General features: G+C 35.5%; 1 protein-coding gene across 3 annotated transcripts in view; it reads left to right on the top strand.

The window, feature by feature from the left end:
- Nucleotides 1-18,885, top strand: part of XRN1 (5'-3' exoribonuclease 1) — a 109,470-nt gene that overhangs the window by 58,175 nt on the left and 32,410 nt on the right. For all 3 annotated transcript variants that reach the window (XM_047726791.1, XM_047726782.1, XM_047726800.1), the window contains 9 exons: nucleotides 538-651; nucleotides 2,712-2,810; nucleotides 5,051-5,166; nucleotides 5,695-5,841; nucleotides 10,694-10,783; nucleotides 11,144-11,279; nucleotides 15,192-15,248; nucleotides 15,379-15,511; nucleotides 17,570-17,639. In XM_047726791.1, the coding sequence (XP_047582747.1) occupies nucleotides 538-651; nucleotides 2,712-2,810; nucleotides 5,051-5,166; nucleotides 5,695-5,841; nucleotides 10,694-10,783; nucleotides 11,144-11,279; nucleotides 15,192-15,248; nucleotides 15,379-15,511; nucleotides 17,570-17,639 (962 nt within the window). The remainder of the gene's footprint in view (nucleotides 1-537; nucleotides 652-2,711; nucleotides 2,811-5,050; nucleotides 5,167-5,694; nucleotides 5,842-10,693; nucleotides 10,784-11,143; nucleotides 11,280-15,191; nucleotides 15,249-15,378; nucleotides 15,512-17,569; nucleotides 17,640-18,885) is intronic.

The following is an 18,885-nucleotide window of genomic DNA, read 5'->3' as shown; positions in this document are numbered from 1 at the left end:
GTGGGAAGACTGGGAGAGGGAGAAGCAGGCTTCCTGCCAAGCAGGGAGCCGGATGTGGGACTTGATCCCAGGACACTGGGATCATGACCTGAGCTGAAGGCAGTTGCTTAACAACTGAGTCACCCAGGCACCTGAGACAAAATTTTTTTAAAGCATGTACTGATCCTGTAATTTTGAGAAACAGTATAGTGTAGTGATTAAGAGCACAAACTGCCTGAGTTGACTTTTTAGCTGTATGATCTTGGGTGACATTTCACCCCCTTTTGGTGCCTTAGTTTCCCCATGTGTAAAGTGAGGCTAATAATGATCTGTGCTATACAGGTTTGTCTTGAGGATGAAATTAACTAATGTACGAAATACCTAGAAAAATGGCATATAAAGTCAATACATTTTAGCTGCCAGTATTGTTATGTAGAAAATCTTTACATTTTGCATTTGCAGACAGCATAGTAATAACCCCATAGGAAGAAAAATTTGATATCCAATCCATAGGACTTTTGGCTGTGATAATTTACTTTTATATTTCATTCTGTATAGGACATCCGAGCTTTTGACTCCCGTTTCTCCAATATCAAAACATTGGATGACTTGTTTCCTCCTAGAAGTACGGTCTTTATGCTGGGAACCCCCTATTATGGCTGCACTGGAGAAGTTAGTTCCTGTTATTGTTACTAATTAAATTTCTTTCTAGTTCTAAGTGATAGTTATTTAACTTCTCTTCATTTAGGTATAAAATAAAATGTAATACTAAAGGGGAAAAATTCATATGTCTAACTTATGAACACAGTATTTGACTATATGTCTTTAATCTTGAGCAGGTTGGGGTTAAGAGGCAGAGGAGAAGGAATTCAAATCTTAATCCCTTATTTAGCAGGTTTATTCATTATGGTAGTGGATGAAGCAGTTATGAAATTATTTTAGTTGTATTATTGGGTTGATGAACTTGTAAATGTGTTGAGTTTGAGGAATTCCAGTTCTCACATGGAAAAAGATACATGTAAATATGAAATGGAAGAATGCAAAGAAGAATCTGTGGGGACAGATTAGAATTGAAGGTATTAATGTGAACTTATGATTTTAAAAATACATACGTGTATTTACACATATGTATATGGGCACATGTATATAGATATATATGTATATTTGTATGTGTGTGAATGCATATATGCCTATACATACATGTATTTTCTAGCTGTATTTGCTCAGAAGGTTAAGAAACAAAGATAATCTAGTAACAGTGAATATATATAATCTCCAGGTTTGACCTCTAATAATACACCCCACTGAAAGCATTTGAGAGAAATGGCCCATTACTAGGCTGGGGCAGGGTAGGTAGAAGATAAGCTTTTTACTTTATATTTTCTAGAACCACCGGTTAGGCCAGAAAATAAGGAAGTGCTCAAAGGAGTGATGGGACCATATCACATAAACACAGAAACCAGGTCAAAGGAGCTCCTACCAAACTGCCCAAATCTGGGATAGTTTGAGTACCAAAATAATAAAGTACACTAGTGGATTATAAACCATTGGACGGGGTGGGATAGGAATTAATGATTCCACAGTGATGATAAGTAAATAGGGAACAGAAGGGCCCTTGTTTATAGTATCATGTCAAAGGTAAATGGAGAGTGTGCTAGAGTTGGAAAACCATTTTATAAGCATTACAATAAAGATTGAATTAAGTAACAATCTCCATTGGAAACTAAATCTAGGGGGAGTTTTTTATCTGAGTAGGATATTTTCATGGCCTTAGAAAGTGTCTGCCCACAGACCATTAATTAGTTATAAGAGAAAAAAAACTAATTGGACAGTGAAGAAATTGAGCAATATCATGCACCTCCATATGTGATACCAAGGTATTAAGAAGGACACATCACCCATGCACTATTCTAGCTGAGAATATATGAGCTTAACTTAATCGCAAGGAAGCATCAGACAAATCCAAAATGAGGCACTTTTGTTTTTAAAGGCAGGATGAACAGGGAAGAATGACCTTATTCTTCAAAAATGTCAATGTTATAAAAGACAAAGACTTTGGATATAGTCTAAATATAAGTTGGCTAGGGGGTATGATAACTAAATGTAATGTCTGATCCTAGCCTGAATTCTGTAGTAGAGGGAGAAAAGGATTTTCTTTATTATAATATAGGAAAAATTTGGGGCCAGCCGTGACAAAACTGGAATATGGACAGTTGATTGAACTATTTTATCAATGTAAATGAGTGTATTTAGTAACTGTACTGTGGTTATATAGTAAAATATCCTTCTTCTTAGGCTGTATGCACCAAAATATTAAAGGGTAAAGGACATGATATATGTAATATACCCTGAAAAAGTTTAAAAAAAATAATTATGTATACACATAGAGTACAAATGTTAAAGCAGATTGAGTAAAATGTTAATATCTAGGTAAATGTTTTATAAGTGATCTTTGACCTGTTTTTATGTTTGCACCTTTTGATAATTTAAAGTTATTTGCAAATAAAAAGTTAATTTAAAGGAAAAAAACTGGCTAACAGCTATTAAAGCAATGTGTATTGGCTCAAATTTATAATGTAATCACATTCATTTATGAATTCTAAGAGAATCTCCAGTATCCAACTTTACTGTCTTGCTGTATTTCAGAAATAAACATTGTTCAAATAAGTAGAAAAGTAAATAAAATGTGATGAAAGAGACTAAAACATTGTGATTTTCTTTTTCCCTCCAAGGTTCAGGATTCAGGGGATGTGATTACAGAAGGTAGGATTCGTGTGATTTTCAGCATTCCATGTGAACCCTATCTTGATGCTTTAATACAGAACCAGCATGTGAGTACCATAGTCCATATTGCTTAATTTAGAACTGATAAACTTTTAAAAATGTTAGAAGCATATTTTTACCACCTCCTCTGAATATATTATAAATACTTTATTTAGTACTGATTAAATTCTCTCACAGTTATGTCTAGTACTTAAAAATGAGTGTGGGGAATCTGTTTTCAAACTTCATGCAAATGTTCAGGGGGAAAAATATCACTGAAATCTCATTATTAATCTGTAACAGTTTTTATGGGTTCATGTTCAAGCTCAAGAAGGGGCACGTGTCTTAGCCTACCCTCTGGGAATAGGCTTAGTTTTTTTTATTTAAATAAACTTTTCATAATCAAAGCCTACATTTTTAGTTACAAGTAGTGGCCTTTTTTGCAATGGAAGCTAAAGATGAACAATCACTAGAAAAAAATGGGAAACTGCATTTAAATTCACAGCATCCTTTTTTAGGACCTTTTTCCTCCAAAATGTTCACTGGCCTCCTTTTATTTTTCTCTATTTCAATAGGAGGAGGATTCTGATATCTATTGTATATTCTTAATGATTGATTAGATAATTACTTCAGCTGAAATTAATTCACAATCAGCCAGCTACTGATACTTATACTTTTATTTCTCTAATAGTAAATTCTAAAGCTTTTTATCCTGTAAATGAACTGAGGGCATTGAACATCAGCATATACTTGAAGAAACTTCATGGAAGGCAGAAAAGTCTCCAAATTCTTACCATCAGGCATCTTTTGGAGAAAGGATTCAGAAAGCACAGTCAGGAAACCAGGAGAGTGTCCTGCTTGATAAAGATGCTGGAGCTCTCTGTTCTGGGAGTCAGTGGAGGGAAAAAATTATTTATGTTCCTTTATCCCTAGCTTTTTCTAGATCTGAAAGAGCCTGCCCACCTTTTAAGTACAGTGTTGCTAGGCATGCCTTCTCCTCTATGCTTTTTCTCTTTACATAACTTATTAACTTTTACTCATCTTTTTTCTCTACCCCAATGTTCTCTGCTTTTTACTTTACATTTTCTAGAATATTTGTGATGATCTTCATCAATTTTAATTATATCATAATCAAATATTTCTCAAAAACAATACCATTGGTATTTTGGATAGGACAATTCCTGTATAAAATAGGACTGTCCAGTATATGATAGTGTAGTTGGCATCTTTGTCCCCTGGAGACTAAGAGGTAGTGGCCCATGCCAGTAACTGAATGATGTGGCCCTATACATTTCCAGATGCTTATTAGAAAAATAAGTAATACTACCTATGATAAGAGAACTACTACCTTAAGTCCTCCTATCTGTTCTGGAAAGTGTATTTGAATTGTCTGTATTATTTCTAATCCTAATAATGCTCTTGATGGAAAAACTATATTGCATTCTTTACCCAGGATATTAACATATTTTAATAATGAATTTATATATTCCATGCACCAAAAAAAATTTATCCGTTTGGGGGTTATTGTAGGCATAAAATATGCATTTAATTCATAAGTGTTTATTATATTTATACACATTCATATGAATATAGTACATGAAATCCATATAAAATAAGTATGTTATTATTATGTCTATTATGTCAAGATTACATGGTAGCTTACCTTTTTTGGTACTGGATTTGTAATTTGCTTCCTGATTAATTTAAAAATTATATGATCTGATACTTTTTTTAATCTTAGTTTCTTCCCTTATGTACATAAATTTAGGTTATATTTCTTTGACTATATTAACTATAAGCCTATATATACTTCTTACTTTCATATCATAGTAAATATAATGAAGAACATTTTTAATTGTGCTCAGTAGCAACTGTTTTGATGACATACTCATGTTTTAGTTCAATGTTAATAATCATCAAGGCCTCATTATGTCCCAGTGCTTTACTAGTCCCTACTTGGAATATGAAAATTAATGTTTAAAAAATAGCTCTTGTCTGCAGAGTTCGCCATTTAGACTTAGAGTAGACTTTATTTCTTGAGACAGTTTCACAAATTGTATATTTCCTCCCCCTTTCATCCATCCTTGGGAATTCTGTCCTTTAAGGAGAGAGAGGAGCAGAAAAATTCTGCCTACAGATCCTTTCAAAAAAATAAAAAGGGAAATGGATCACTTACTTTTGAGAATCCTTATATTGCCACATTCCAATGGTTAGTGATGTCTTGATTATCTCCAGATTTTAAAGGTAAAGAAATAACATTTGATGCTTTGTGTTTCCATAATTGACCTTTTTGTTTTTATATTTGAAGAAATATTCTATAAAGTACAACCCAGGATATGTGTTGGCCAGTCGCCTTGGAGTGAGTGGATACCTTGTTTCAAGGTTTACAGGAAGTATTTTTATTGGAAGAGGATCTAGGAGAAAGTAAGTTTATGTTAGAGAAATTTACTTAAAGTGGCAGAAAAAATTAAATGATAAAGATAAACTGGTTAATACTTTAGTATTTATTTTCTTTTATTAATTGCTCTGAATTTTCTTTAAAAATTATGCATAAATTCCTCTGATGGTGATCTTTCATCTAAATGGCACATGTTTTAGGTGTTTGGAAAGACAGTTCTTATTTTTAGCAGCTAACAAATTGAACCTTGAAAAAAGGTATCAGAAGGTGTGTGTGAATCTCAATAATATATTTCCCTGCATTTTCTTATCTCATTCTCTTCTCTAGTTATATAATCTATTTATATGATTTGTTAACTTGGGTTTGAAAGCCTTTCCTCTAGTCTTTCAATAACTGCTACTTTGGAAATAACCATGAAAACTATAGAAGAACAATCAAAATTAAGTTTTTCTAAGAATTGAAAGTAAAACTTTGTATTCTTTGAACAAAATTTTAAAACGTGTGTGTGTGTGTGTGTGTGTGTGTGTGTGTGTGTGTGTGTGATTTAAATTCAGCCCTCATGGAGACCATAAAGCAAATGTGGGTTTGAATCTCAAATTCAACAAAAAAAATGAGGAGGTACCTGGCTATACTAAGAAAGTTGGAAGTGAGTGGATGTATTCATCTGCAGCAGAACAACTTCTCGCAGAGTACTTAGAGAGGTAAGTGCCTAATAAGATCCTACTAAGCATCCAAAAATGTGGGAATGTAGTAACTATTTTACTTTGCTGATACCAATTTTAGACAAAAAAATGTTTCCTTTGGTAAAATGTGATGTATTACATAAAAACTTCATTTTGTATCATGGAGCATCATAGCTATTCGCAAAAAGAAAATAGAAAAGTACTGTATATTATTTAAAATGAAAAAGGATGATGAGAATTGGCCTTTTTTTTTAATTTTTAAAATTTTTAAAGTTTTTGTTTTGTTTTAAGTAATCTCTATACCTAACGTGGGGCTCAAACCTACAACCCTGAGATCCAGAGTTGTGCTCTCCACCAACTAAGACACTCAGGTGCCCTTTAGCCTCCTTTTACTGAAAATTTTCCTTAACTCGCTATCATAAATTATTCAGTACTTTGCATGTCTGTGTTAGTAGTAAGAGAATTGGTATGGAAAAACAAAGCAACTCTTCACACAGTGGATTTTCTGAGTCTTAAAACTCCAACCAGATAATAGATTACTGTCCTAAAATTATTGAATCTTATGCTGAAATGATCTAAGAAATCAATAAATCTCAGCTCCTCATTTAAAAATGAGAAAACTGTGTACTGAGATTAACTGAGTTACTCAGTGACAAAGATTTATAGGGAAATGTTTACTTCTCATTCATAATTGAATGTTCATTCCTTTGTTCTACTGGTTTCTAACCCTGTATTTGAGGATCATCTTAGTTTACTAGGGCTGCCGTAACAAAGTAGCACAAACTGGATGGCTTAAAACAACAGAAATTCATTGTCTCACAATTCTGGAGACCAGAAGTCCAAAACAAAGGTGTTTGGTAGGACCATGCCTCCTCTGAAGATGGTAGGAAAGGAACCATTCCATGCCTCTTTGCTAGCTTCTTGTAGCCTCACACATTTGTTCTTAACTCCAGGCCTCCATCTTCACATGCGTTGTCCCTCTACGTCTTCACATCATCTTTTCCTCTGTTAATGCCTGTTTTGGTGTCCCAAATTTCCTGTTTTCATAAAGACACAGCCATGTTAGATTAGGCCCACCCTAAAGGCCTCATTTTTATTTTATAATCTCAAAAAAAACCTTATTTTCAAATAAAGTCACATTCTGAAGGTAGTAGGAGTGGGACTTCAATCTGTCTTTTTGGGGAAGAAACATGACTCAATCTTGTGTTATCATCTGAAAATTTATTTCTTCGCTTCCATATTTCTTTTTTTTTTCACTTCCATATTTCTTTAAAATGTTGTATTTACCCTACCTTTTCATGATTTTTCAACTTGACATATGCATTGATTTTGTACCATGAAAGATGAAGCTTTAGCTCTCTTCTACTACCTTCCCTTTCTATTTCCTCACCTTCCTGCACACGTGTGTGTGTGTGTGTGTGTGTGTGTGTGTGTAATACCCCTTTCATTATAGTTGTATTAAATCTGTATTTAAGGTTTATTTGATTGAGATAATGTAAATGGTCACAGGTGGACCTTGTAGATTAATATGGTTGCATGTCCTTTCTGGTACACATTTTTCTTTTCCCCGTCTTTTTTGATCATTTGCTTATTGTCTATATTCACATAACTAATTCAACCCTAAACTCTTTGTCATAGCTGGAAGACTTTGTATGGTCAAACAGATCAGGAGATCTCTCAGTTCCGTTTTTTCATATAGACTTCCTCCTTGAAACCTTCTATCTTCCTGCTTCGATGTAAACTAATTATTTTCTAGAGCTATCACACAGCTGTCATTCTAGGGTTTCTCTCTACTGTTGTCCTAGGAATTCCCTTCACCATTCTGCCTTACAGGATTCCTTTATTTCCTGGCTTTCATACCTTTTTCTGTTTTATGTCTCCAGTTTGATGGAGCACTTACTCCAAGAGTTTCCTAAGAGAGCTTATGTGTCTGGAAATGTCTTTATTCTTCCCTGGCTAGACTTGATTGATAGCTGGCCTGGGTGTAAAATCCTAGATTAGAGAAGTTTTTCCTCAGAATTTGAAAAGTACTACTCTGTTCTCTTTTTGTTTCCTTTGCTGGTAAGAAGTCCTATGCCATTGTGATTCTGAATCTTTGTGTGTGATCTGTTTTCATTTTCAGAAATCTTCTCAGAATCTTCCCTTTACCAGTGCTGTTTTAATAATGTGATGATGTGTGCCTTGGTATGAGTATTCTTTCCTTTGGCTGTTGAGTCATTTCACACTTAAAACTGATGCCCTTCCATTATGAGAAAATTCCTTGTATTATTTCTTTGATAATTTCCTCCTCTCTTTTTTTCTGTTCTTTCTGAGACTTCCGTTAGATGATAGACCTCTGGATTAATCCTCTTAATTTTCTTATCTCTTCTCACCCATTTTCTATATTGTTATACTTCTGTTCTACTCTGTGGGAGATTTCTTCAACTTTATCTCCTATCATTTTTATTTTTATTTGATTTAATCATTTTTAATTTCTCAAATGTGTCCTTATCCTCTGATATTCGTTTTCTGTAGTGTCTTTTTCTCTTCAGATGGTAGTTCTCATTTTTCTTCTATTCTTTGTATTTTCTATTTTCTCCAAATTGCTCTTTTTTATTTTCTGTTTGATTTGATCTTTCATATTAAAGATTTTTTTTAACTTGTCTGGTACTTCTTTGGTGTCTAATTATATTTAAGAATGAGGCACTAAAAAGCAGATTGGAAATTTAGTGTGCTTTGGTGGGGCTTGTCAGGTGGGACTTTGCTATTGTCACAGAGGCCCTCCAAATATCACTACTTATGTGTGTATATTTTCTCTCAGGCTGGCTCCTCCAGCTTTTTCCTTGGAGAACAGATGTGAGGAACAAAACTGACTTCCAGTGTTTTGGTTATTAACTGGGAAAAAGGGATCTCATTATGGAATGGATACTCTGAAATCCCTCCAAACCTCCCTTTAAAGGACTTATTTCTATGGCAGCTAGAATGCTGTTGTCAGAGAGCCCTCAGCTATGAGCTCTCTTCAGGAATTGCCTTACAGAAGAGAACTGCCTCACCTAAAGTTATGTCCCCATCCCACAACAGCCATAGATCCAACACCTGATCTACAAGGAGGTGTGTAAGACCCAGCGGACCTGATTGCCCTAGTTCAGGATAATTCTGAAGGACCATCCTATTTTGAGATCTCTGTAGAACTGACCAAGGAGTTCATTAATAGTGGATGACAGCCCAGCTTTTTCCTCTGCCCAGTTCTGCTTCCTTCCCTTTTTCCTTCCCTTCTACATGTGTTGATTCCACAAGAGCCCTCTAATAAACTTCCTTCTTGCTTATTTTCATCTCAAGAGTGTGCTTCCTAAAGAAGTTACACTTCCGGGGCGCCTGGGTGGCTCAGTGGGTTAAGCCGCTGCCTTCGGCTCAGGTCATGATCCCAGGTCCTGGGTTCGAGCCCCACATCGGGCTTTCTGCTCAGCAGGGAGCCTGCTTCCTCCTCTCTCTCTGCCTGCCTCTCTGCCTACTTGTGATTTCTCTCTGTCAAATAAATAAATAAAATCTTTAAAAAAAAATAAAAAAAAAAGAAGTTACACTTCCTAGCCTGCTTTCTAGCAACACGTTATGTAGTAGTTACAGTTTCATCAATTCCCTATCATCTCTTTATGTCCTACCCACACATTTCCCTGTGCCTTGTATTCCTAAAGCTAGAGCATCCTCTATTTAACCTCTCCAAAAGATAAACTACAGACAGGTCTTGTGCTGGGGTGAAGGTAAGTAAGCACATGATCAACCAATTGCTATTATACAAAATTTTCAACTAAAAGCCTAGTAAACTTCACCCTGCCCATACTACAGCATTAAAATGTACCTGGAACCCTAATTGCAGAGCTTTTGCAGACATGCACAGTTTAAATCATCTTGCTTGTTGTTGACTTCCCACCCTGGTTGCTTAGGGTGTAGCTTTTTCCTGTCTTTCAAACCAGTTAATACTTACCCATACAGTTTCCAGTTTCTAAAATTTTGTTAACAATTCATATATGCTCTCAGACTTAACGTTTCTCTTTTCATGCCTTTCTGGGTCTATGCCTTATTTTATACTTTACTCTTTTTTTAGTAGGTTGGGAAGTGAGCAAATATTAAGCACATAAGTTCAATCTGCTATGTGTATTTATTTATTTTTTTTAAGATTTTATTTATTTATTTGTCAGAAAGAGAGAGAGAGCGAGCACAGGCAGACAGAGTGGCAGGCAGAGGCAGAGGGAGAAGCAGGCTCCCCCACAGAACAAGGAGCCCGATGTGGGACTCGATCCCAGGACGCCGGGATCATGACCTGAGCCGAAGGCAGCTGCTTAACCAACTGAGCCACCCAGGCGTCCCTGCTATGTGTATTTAAAAGTCCTGCACTATTTAGGAAGCAATGGCATTTTTAGGTGTATCAGAAGAAACTTTTAGGTTAGTTTAGTTATTAAATCTTGATTTAAAGTTTACTTGATTGAGATAATGTAAATGGTCACAGGTGGACCTTGTAGATTATGGTTGCATTGCCTTTCTTGTACACAGCTTTGTTGCGAAAATTAGAAAAGGAATGTATAGATATTATTTTTGTCATTTATCACCTATCATTATGATCTGAGAGCAGTTAGAGTCAGTAATTGAAATTTATAAGTAATTGAAGTTTATTACATTTTATGAATTGAATCACTTCTCCCTTAGCTACTGAGAGTTCTTTGAGGACCTGCGAATACTTTCAAATCATTAGGCTCTATCCCTTATTAATACTCTGTGTGTAATAATCAGTCCTCAATACTGATGATTCCCTTGGAATCCAAAATTATTTGATAGGAAGTTTATGTGAAGTTAGCCATATATATTTTCTAAGCAGTATTTTTGTTTGTTTGTCTAGGGCTCCAGAACTATTTAGTTATATAGCCAAAAACAGCCAGGAGGATGTATTCTATGAAGATGACATTTGGCCTGGAGAAAATGAGAATGGGTAAGCAAAATTTGTGGTATTTATTGGCTCATAGTTCAGCTTAGTAGTTCTAGTGAAGGGTACAATAGCTAGCTTATCAAGAATTTATACTAATTTTGTGGGGAGGGTTTTATATATTTGCTTTAAGATCGTAATATAATTTATTTCACTTATATCAGTAAAGTACTTTTAAACTAATTTTGTGGGTTTTTTTTAATTACTGAAAGATTTATAATTAGTCCCAATTAAGTTTAATGATTAATTATTAATTATGTATTTGATATCTTTTATAATTCACAACCCTCAGAAATTTATTAGACCTTTTGTATTAACCCTCAGAAAGTTTTAATTATTGTGAAAAAATTATTGTTTTTAATGTAGTGCTGAGAAAGTTCAAGAAATTATTACTTGGCTAAAGGGACATCCTGTCAGTACTTTGTCTCGTTCTTCTTGTGATTTACAAATTCTGGATGCAGCTATTGTTGAGAAAATTGAGGAAGAAGTCGAAAAGTGCAAGGTAGTAATTTTCAATAACCAAGATGACTGATGAGATTTGAAGTTAAATGGATTGTATATAATTTGACAGATTATTTTTGTTTCAACCAAATAAAATGTGAACTCAATGATTCTAATTTATGTCAGGTAATCCTATAGTTTAAAAAAATGTTCCAGCCACTTCCAGTGGCCATTAATAAGTTTATATGAATTTTTAAAAATGCACTTTAATATATATAAAAGCTATAACATTTAAATTTTATGTTCTAATGGTGTTTCTAATTTTAGGAATCAATATTCTGTAATTCTAGCCAAAATACAAAGTTTGTGATTAAGAAATAAAGTCCATCCCCTATTCCTTCCTATTCTAAGTTCTTTAAAGACATAGTTCTTTTTATAGAACATAAACATTGTGTTTAATTCACTTTTACAGAATCACTTCTAAACATACTCAGTATTTTTGAAATCCTATTTAATCTTTCCTATTTTTTTATGTCTTGAGGTTTTTTTTTTTTAAGATTTTACTTATTTATGACAGAGAGAGATAGCAAGAGAGGCAACACAAGCACAGGGGACCTGGAGAGGGAGGCAGGGAGCCTGCCTCTTCCTCCTCTCTCTGCCTGCCTCTCTGCCTACTTGTGATCTGTCTGTCAAATAAATAAACATCTTAAAAAAAAAAAAAAAGAAATGGGTTCTGAAGCCATTTTTCCCCCATTTCTCTTTCAATACGTTTAACGTTAGGCCAGATACTTTAGATATTTATTTTCCATGCCTCTATTGTCTCATTAATAAAATGAGAGTCAAATAGTACTACTTCACAGGGTCATCAAAAGGATTAACTAAGTTAAATCATGTAAACTCCTTCTAATAATGTCTGTTTTTAATGCCTAACGATGCTTGGCTATTATTATTTTAATTCTCTTATCACATATTCAAGAGCTCTGAAGACAGTCTGAAAAATTATTACTGGATGATTCTTGTTCTCTTTAGGAAAAAAGTCTTAGAGCCAAGAGTTTGATTTTTTTTTTTTTAAGATTTTTATTTATTTATTTGACAGACAGATCACAAGTAGGCAGAGAGGCAGGCAGAGAGAAAGGAAGGGAAGCAGGCTCCCCGCTGAGCAGAGAGCCCGATGTGGGGCTCGATCCCAGGACCCTGGGATCATGACCTGAGCCGAAGGTAGCGGCTTTAACCCACTGAGCCACCCAGGCACCCCCAAGAGTTTGATTTTTTGATAGATCTATCAATCACTATCACTATCTTTTGATAGATACTCAGATAACGATAGAAACCTGCATTTCATTTTTAACCTGCATTTCTTTTTGTCTTTCAATCTAGACTAAAATCCGTTTGTACAGCATTGTTTTTGAAATGAGTCTCTCACTTAATAAAGGTTTATTACTCCAAGCCCCTAAATTTTATTTGAGATTCTCCATTTCTAACAAGCTCCCAGATCACATTTTGAATAGCCAGACCCCAGAAATTTTCATTTCGTATATGTGGGTTAGGGCTTATTGTGAAAATTCCTAAGTTTATTAATTTGCTTAGTGAATCAGGCTTGATTGCCATGTCCTCTAATCAGTGCTATAATGTAGTAATGTCTAGAGATATATTAAGGCTTATAGGTTGTTGTTTTCATATACAGTACTCCAGGCGCAAGTTTGGGGACTGCTTTTTAAAATTACTTAAAATACTTCTTTTTTCTCCTTCTTGCTGTTTTCAGGGGTCACCAGTTGTACCCTATTAGTCCTATTCTGCTGTGGGCTGAAAGTGTAGACATTCTTTTTTTTTTTTTTTTTAAGATTTTATTTATTTATTTGACAGACAGAGATCACAAGTAGGCAGAGAAGCAGGCAGAGAGAGAGGAGGAAGCAGGCTCCCAGCTGAGCAGAGAGCCCGATGTGGGGCTCGATCCCAGGACCTTGAGATCATGACCGAAGGCAGAGGCTTTAACCCACTGAGCCACCCAGGCGCCCCAAGCGTAGACATTCTGTCAGTACTGCCTTCACTATTCATTTTATTCAAAATTACGATCTCTCTCCACAGTGCTGATCCCCCCTTACCTGCTTTATTTTTCTCTGCTTTTTACCGTCAAACATTTGTTGCTTGTATGTATGTCTCTCTAAGTAGAGCAAAGGAACAGGTCACTGTTTTATCCTTAGTACCTAGATCACTACATGGCACATAAATGGAACTCAGTAAAGATTTGTTGAAAGAATAAATGAAATACCTTTATAATAAAAGATAATAGGGTCTGTTTAAAGACTTGAGCATTTTACAGTATATAAATACATGAACTCTATGGTATATGGTCTCTATAGCTTGGAGTTGTTTTATGCTCTTTTGTACTTATTTCCGTAAGTGTTCTAAAGATGGGTGGCTGCAAATTAAGTAAACTGTTGCTATTTTTCTTAGTCGGTAAGACTTCACTTAAAAAATATTTGATGTGAATGGTAGTTATGGATTGCAATGGATATAAACTGTCCTCATGGTTTTATTGGTAGAACAGGTAACGTTATTTCTGTTTTACAGTAGAAGGAGCCTGATGCTTAAGTTGGATGTGAGTTCACAAAATTAACAAGGAGTAAAGATGGAACAGAACTCTTCTTCCAGCATTTGTTAGATGATCGAAAAATTCAAATATCAAAGCCAATTTCATAATAGATTCCAAAAGCAAGGGCTTTGTTAAATCAATGCCACCTTAATTTTTTTAAGTAGCCATAAAACCCTAGTATTGTCATAGATCAGTACTTTATACTTTTTTTTCTTTTAATACAGATCTTCATTGACCATATATATACAATTTTTTTTAGAGTAAAAAGGCATTTGAATAGGATAGCATTTACATAAAGTTCTAAACATAACTCTAATCATTTGTTAGCAGTAAGGTTACTTTGGGGATATTAATAACTGGGAAGGAATACAAGAGTTCTTATGTTGTGCTTAGTAATGTTTTCTTTCTTGAACTCAGCATAGTTATACATAGATAAGCTTATACTATAAAAATCCATCAAGTTTTATGCATACTATTTTATTTTTCTATGCCATAAATGTCAAAAAAATTTCCCTTTAAAAATTGTAAGGGGCACCTGGGTGGCTCAGTTGCTTAAGCATCTGCCTTGGGCTCAGGTCATGATCTCGGTGTCTTGAGATCAAGCCCTGGGTCAGGCTCCTCACTCAGCAGTGAGTCTTCCTCCTCTCCCTCTGCTTCTCCCCAATGCTTGTGCACACTCTCTCTCTCAAATAAATAAATAAAATCTTTTTTAAAAAAATTTTTAAGTAAGTGGAACGCCTGGGTGGCTCAGTTGGTTGGACGACTGCCTTTGGCTCAGGTCATGATCCTGGAGTCCTGGGATCGAGTCCCGCATCGGGCTCCCAGCTCCACAGGGAGTCTGCTTCTCTCTCTGACCTTCTCTTCGCTCGTGCTCTCTCTCACTGTCTCTCTCTCTCTCAAATAAATAAATAAAATCTTTAAAAAAAATTTTTTTAAGTAAGAATTTATTATCCCTCCCTGCTGCACCTGAAGAACTTCAAATATTTTTTTTTAACTTCAAATATTCTTTAAATTACTCATTTCATTTGGCTTTTTAAAATGAATAGGAGCACCTGGGTGGCTCAGTGGGTTAAGCCTCTGTCTTCGGCTCAGGTCATGGTCTCAGGCCTAGGAGCGAGCCCTGCACCAGGCTCTCTGCTCGGTGGGGAGCCTGCTTCCCTCTCTCTTTCTCTGCCTGCCTCTGCCTACTTATGATCTCTCTCTCTGTCAAATAAATAAATAATATCTTTTTTTAAAGTAAATAAATAAATAATAAAAATAAAAATGAATAAAATCATGTCCAACTGAATAATAATAATCTTATATTTTTAGTGTAAATCTAAATGACAGTAATTTTATAATTTAATATTTTTAAATATCTAAAAATTTTTCTTTCTTCAGCAAAGAAAGAATAATAAGAAGGTACGAGTGACAGTGAAGCCCCATTTGCTGTACAGAGTAAGTTTCCTATCAAAGAATTCAAAGTCTGTATTTCAAAAGTATAGAAGGAACAAAATATTTCTGTTATAGTAATAGAAAAATTATTTCAAATTAGAGTTAATAATAATTAAAGCTTTCTTCTCTTCAGCCTTTAGAACAGCAACATGGAGTCATTCCTGATCGAGATGCAGAATTTCGTCTCTTTGACCGTGTGGTAAATGTGAGAGAGTACTTTTCAGTTCCAGTTGGCCTTCGGGGCACCATCATAGGAATTAAAGGGGGTAATATCTCAATACTTGGTGTGTCTTCAACTGCATCTGTAATTGTAAAGTAAAACACAAATTTCTGTGTCTTATATCTAAGCAGAAAGCAACAATGTACATATAGTTAACACTATTGTACTCTACACTTAAAAATAAGATGGTAAATTTTATGTCATGTATTTTTTATTTAAAAAAAAAAATAAAAGAAAAAGAGAATGGAGGGAAAAGGGAAGAAGCAACTGAGGATCTAAATTTGCCTCAAAGGGATGCCTGTTGTGAGCAGCTTTGCAGTGTAGATTCCAAAAAAGTCAGCCTAGCATGAAGCAGCAAATCCAGTGCCAAGGCAGCACTATCTTTTGATGTCTCAAGCACTCAACTTTGGTCTGATTGTCTGGGCTAGGAATGGTAAGGGCCAGATGGGTATAATGAAACAACCCTCCTGCTGCTGTCTGCTCAACCCCCTGCATCAGCTGTTCAAATACAGAGTATATTATTAGATTGTGTTCTAGTTAAGTTATCTTGATAAGGCCTTAGGACTTTGATAACATTGGAGTTTCCTTTCTTCTGGCAGTTCCTATCAGTAATAGTGAATCCTTGGAATTTTGTTTTGAGGTTTTTAAAGCTGTATATATGCAAGTGGGATAGAGCTCTGTCCCGATTAACCATGTCTGCCATGGATAAAAAAGGGGAATATTTCCCCTCAGCCCTCATCTGAGACCTCATCTCCATAGTCAACTCACTAAAGGGAGTGAACATTTATAATCTTAATAATCTTTTGAGGAAGTACCCCTCCCTCAGATAGGGAATAAGAACATAAAAGGTGAGCTTTAAGCCTTCAGAGGAGAAACTCCAGCCTCTCATTAAGCCTCTTCTTACTTTCTGGAGCTTAGATTTCAGGCAAAAGTGTCAGGTTGAAAGATAGAGCTGAATGTTGGGGAATGGATGAGCTTTGCAGGCCTGGTTTCAGCTGGGCAGGACTGAGGATGGGGATCAGACATCCCTCCACTCCTATCCCAGGCTAGGATGTTATCAAATATTGTATTAGGGTTCTCTAGAGAAACAGAACCAATAAAGTAGAAAAAGGGTAGGGGAAAGGTGGAGAGAAATTGAGGTGTGGGGAGGGGAAGGGGTAAAAGAGGAAGGGGAGTGAGAAGAGGGGAGAGGGGAGGAGGTAAGGTCAGTGAATTCTGAAGTAATGTAATAGATCTATTATTAATTTAGGCTTAGAATTCAAATATAGCTAATTATTTCATTTTATCTTCATGTTTCGGGTAAATTTACTCTTGCCAGATATATCTCATCAGCCTCTCTGCCAAGTATGTTCTTCTCTGTTCCTATCTAAGTTTATTGCACTTTCTCATGTCTCATATCTCAGTTATGGCATCTGTAATCTACCAAGTCATCTCAGCCAGAACCTTAGAGTCATCTTTGGCATCTCTGTCCTTTTTATCTACACAGGTCACAAATTACTGCCAATTCTATCTAATAATATTTCTATGCTCTCCATTCTATTCCCTTTATTAAATAAACTGCCATGCTTTCAGATCATCACTGTCTTTTATCTTACTGCAAGACCTTCTGAACTGCAGACTCCAAAGTTACCTCTTTTTTTTTTTTTTTAAGATTTTATTTATTTATTTATTTGACAGATGGAGGTCACAAGTAGGCAGAGAAGCAGGCAGAGAGAGAGGAGGAAGCAGGCTCCCTGCTGAGCAGAGAGCCCGATGCAGGGCTCCATCCCAGGACTCTGGGATCATGACCTGAGCCAAAGGTGGAGACTTTAACCCACTGAGCCACCCAGGCGCCCCCAAAGTTACCTCTTTTATTAAATCTTTCATTATGAATAATTTCCAACATAGATAAAAGCACAGAGAAAAATAAAATTAACCCTCTCACAACATCTAATTTAAAATATTATTTTACTTCAATACCATTTAGGTAATCTGCAAGTTTATCTACTTTTCATTTACTGTATTCCCCTACACCATTTTCTTGTAGGTGTAATGCTTCTTACAAGCCAGACACTTAAATGCTGATTTTTCATCATATGATTTTTAAATTCCTCTTATTTAACAGCTAATAGAGAAGCTGATGTACTATTTGAAGTATTATTTGATGAAGAATTTCCTGGAGGCTTAACAATAAGGTTTGTATTTCCTGATGATAATTACACTTTGTAAGTATGTCCACGTGGCCAGTGACTTTACATTATTTGTTTATTTGTCCACAATTTGAATTCCTGTCATATGCAAGACATCATACATGCTACTGGGGATGTAACAGTGAGTAAGATAGACATGCTTTCTAGACTCACAAAGCTTTCATTTTAGTGGGGGAGATAATTGTGTAACTGATTATAATATTAATTATTTAATTAAAATGTGAGAAGTGCTGGGAAGGAGAAGTTCCAGTTTCTATAAGAGTATGACTTCTAGAAAGGCTTCTTTGACAAGTGATATTTAAGATGGGACTTGAAGATTGAGTAATAGTTAACTAGAGGAAGAGGGAAGAAGAATGGCAAGTGGTCAAGAAGAGGAAATAGCATGTGCAACAAAGGAATTATTCATTAAAAAAAAAAAAAAGAATGTAAGTGTCAGCAACTTCAGCAACTATGTAAGATGAAAGTAAGAGAAAAGAGCAAGGACCACACTGTGTAGGAGCTCCTAAGCCGACTTTGAGGACATGCTAATGATTTTGATATCTTGGTCTTTATCCTTAAAGCAATGTGAAGTCATCAAAATCAGAGGTGTGGCATGATTGCAGATTTATATTTTAGTGGAATTGTGGGTGCACAGCCACACTGGGGTGGTTTGAGGGAGCAGGAAATTGAGCTGACCCTTGAGAAGTTTGACCATGAAGGAGAGAAAAGGTAACTGGAGGTTAGCAGGTTTAAAGCCAGAAGATAGGATTTTTTTGTTTTTAACTTATATGAGTGAGATTTACTTATTTGGGGACAGTACTGATAGAAAAGTTAAAGTTACAGGAAAAAGGATTATGATAGAATGAAAGATGCATGGAATGGGTTCTGTCACTTAACTTTTGTGCTACTCTGCGTAGGTAGTTAAAAGCATTCTAACCCTCAGTTTCCTCATTTATAATGAAGATACATACTTCACTAGTATGTATGAGGATTAAATAAAGTCCTTTCTGGTTTCAGAAATGTATCATCTTATAAATGGAGATCTTTCTTTTTTTTTTTTTTTAAGATTTTTTTTTTTTTTTTTTTTTTTTGAGAGACAGAGATCACAAGTAGGCAGAGAGGCAGGCAGAGAGAGAGGGGAAAGCAGGCTCCCCGCTGAGGAGAGAGCCCGATGCGGGGCTCGATCCCAGGACCCTGGGATCATGACCTGAGCCGAAGGCAGAGGCTTTAACCCACTGAGCCACCCAGGCGC

Source organism: Lutra lutra, chromosome 1, assembly GCF_902655055.1.
Source record: "Lutra lutra chromosome 1, mLutLut1.2, whole genome shotgun sequence".
Classification (NCBI taxonomy): Eukaryota; Metazoa; Chordata; class Mammalia; order Carnivora; family Mustelidae; genus Lutra; species Lutra lutra.
Note: the sequence above shows the minus strand (reverse complement) of the source record. Positions and strands in the feature narration are given on the sequence as shown.